Consider the following 1,926-nt stretch of genomic DNA (forward strand, 5'->3'; position numbering starts at 1 on the left):
GCCAAGCCCAACCCCTGCCTGAGACTGTTTCCTTAGCAGGTGTGCATGCCCATGGCAGCGGCTCCCGAACTGAGCCGCAAGGAAGGGGCACAGCCGTGGGGAGAGCCAGCCTGGGGCAGCACGCCTGTCTCCCCTAGCTCAGACGCCCCGCGCAGGCCAGTGTGCGAGGGGGGCCGGGCGGTGGAAAGACGCAGCCAACATTCAGCACAGTGTGGGGCGGGGGGCACCAAGAGTCAGAGGGCAGTTCTGGGGGGGCGGGGCAGTGGGTATTCTGTCACTCTAAAAATAGTTTATTGTTTTGTAAATGTGTCATGCAAAACAGTCACTAGAAATGACAAACACAAACGCAGACAGTAAGTCACCCCAGCCCCCCTCACCTCCAACCTTGAGACAGCCATTGTCAGAACTTTAGTATTAACAGGGCTTTAAAAATCCATATACACGGGAAGAGAAACCCCAAGTTGGGGTCGCAGGGTGGTTTTGAACCTGCTGTTTCGTGTCTCTCTGGTGACAGGCCTGTTTATGACCAGGTGGCATTTCCGCACGAGGACAATGCCCTTCTCTGGGACATCCAGGTGTTTCTAACCGCCCTTGTCGACATCGCCGTAACAGACCATCTTGAGCTTGGAGCGTGTCCTCGGCTTGGTGGGTCCCACGCGGCCCTCTGGGACCTTCTAGAATTCCCATGAAATATTCACCACGAGCCTCCGAAGGGCCAGGCACCAGAGGAGGCTCAGGCCTGGCTCCATGGAGTTCTCCGAGTGACCTTTTGCTGTCTGCCTGTCCCAGGCCTCAGCAAAGTCACCCCTAAGTAGGTGCGTATGACGAATTCCCCCACCTCTGCCCCACAGGGCGCATTACACGCTTGTATGAAAGCCAGGCCTCCCTCTCCCTCCTGCCCACTCCAACACAGAAAGGGTCGTTTAATAAATAATGCTCGCTCCTGCCCTGCATGAGGGTAGGGCCAGAGCCTGCAGACAGGTGCCGAGTAGGAGCCCGGCCCCTCTGCGAGGGCCCTGCAGCCCACCGCCTCGCCCACTGCTAAATAAATAAGTATAAATAAAGCACAGGCATCCTCCCTGGGGCTCCAGGGAGGGCTGTAACTGGGGAGACCTGGGGAGGGGCTGTCCCCTGGCAGGCATGCCCCGTCCCGAAATAAATAAATAAATAACATCTGGCTTGCGAGGACGATGGTGGCTCTGGGTTCCCATCACAGCCGAGTCTTCAGCAGCAGCAACCCCCGTACGGCCCAGTCCAGCGTCAGGTGCAAACCCCCCAGGACGGCATGGGCTGCCCTGATGCCTCCCCAGGCTGAGGCAGGGGGCGGCAGGGGCGGGGCCGGCGGGTCTGGGGCTGCCTGAGGCAGGGCCAGGCGGGACATCTGCTGGGAGGGGACAGAGGTTAGTAGGAGGCAAAGGCCTGGGGAGGTCCAGGCCAGGGACATTTGGAACCCCTGCTGAATCAGGGAGGGGACCTGTGGCGTGTGGGATGTGCAGGACTCTTCCTGGTCCGCGTTCAGAACACTGAGGCTGGGGTGGATGGCTGCTGTGCCACAGGGGCACCCAGGCCCAAGTCGGGGACTGAGGTAAGGGCCCTCCTTAGGACAGGGATCTGGCTGGGGTCTGCGAGCCAGGAGGCTCTGTGTTTGCTGTAGGATGCATGTACGCAGGGGAGTGCATTCCCTCCTCCCCTCTCCTCTCCCCTCCTCTCCCTTCCTCTCTCCTCTCCTCCCTCCCCTCCCTCTCCTGTCCTCTCTCCCCTCCTCTCTCCTCCTCTCTCCTCTCCTCCCTCCCCCCCTCTCTTGTCCTCTCTCCCCTCCTCTCCTCTCCTCCCTCCCCCCCTCTCCTGTCCTCTCTCCCCTCTTCTCTCCTCTCCTCTCCTCTCCTCCTCTCCCCTCCTCTCTCCCCTCCCCTCCCCTCCTCTCCT

At 60.6% G+C, this 1,926-nt stretch overlaps 1 protein-coding gene across 1 annotated transcript in view; it reads right to left on the reverse strand.

Moving 5' to 3' along the window:
* Positions 1–274: 274 nt before the first annotated feature.
* The window catches only part of IL11 (interleukin 11), a 6,418-nt gene continuing 4,766 nt past the window's right edge, over positions 275–1,926 (reverse strand). Inside the window, exon 3 of the mRNA XM_027772579.1 lies at positions 275–1,699. Within this exon, the coding sequence (XP_027628380.1) occupies positions 1,211–1,699 (489 nt within the window). The 3' untranslated portion in view covers positions 275–1,210. The remainder of the gene's footprint in view (positions 1,700–1,926) is intronic.

The sequence above is a fragment of the Tupaia chinensis genome, unplaced genomic scaffold (assembly GCF_000334495.1).
Source record: "Tupaia chinensis unplaced genomic scaffold, TupChi_1.0 Scaffold000286_1, whole genome shotgun sequence".
NCBI classification, from domain to species: Eukaryota; Metazoa; Chordata; class Mammalia; order Scandentia; family Tupaiidae; genus Tupaia; species Tupaia belangeri.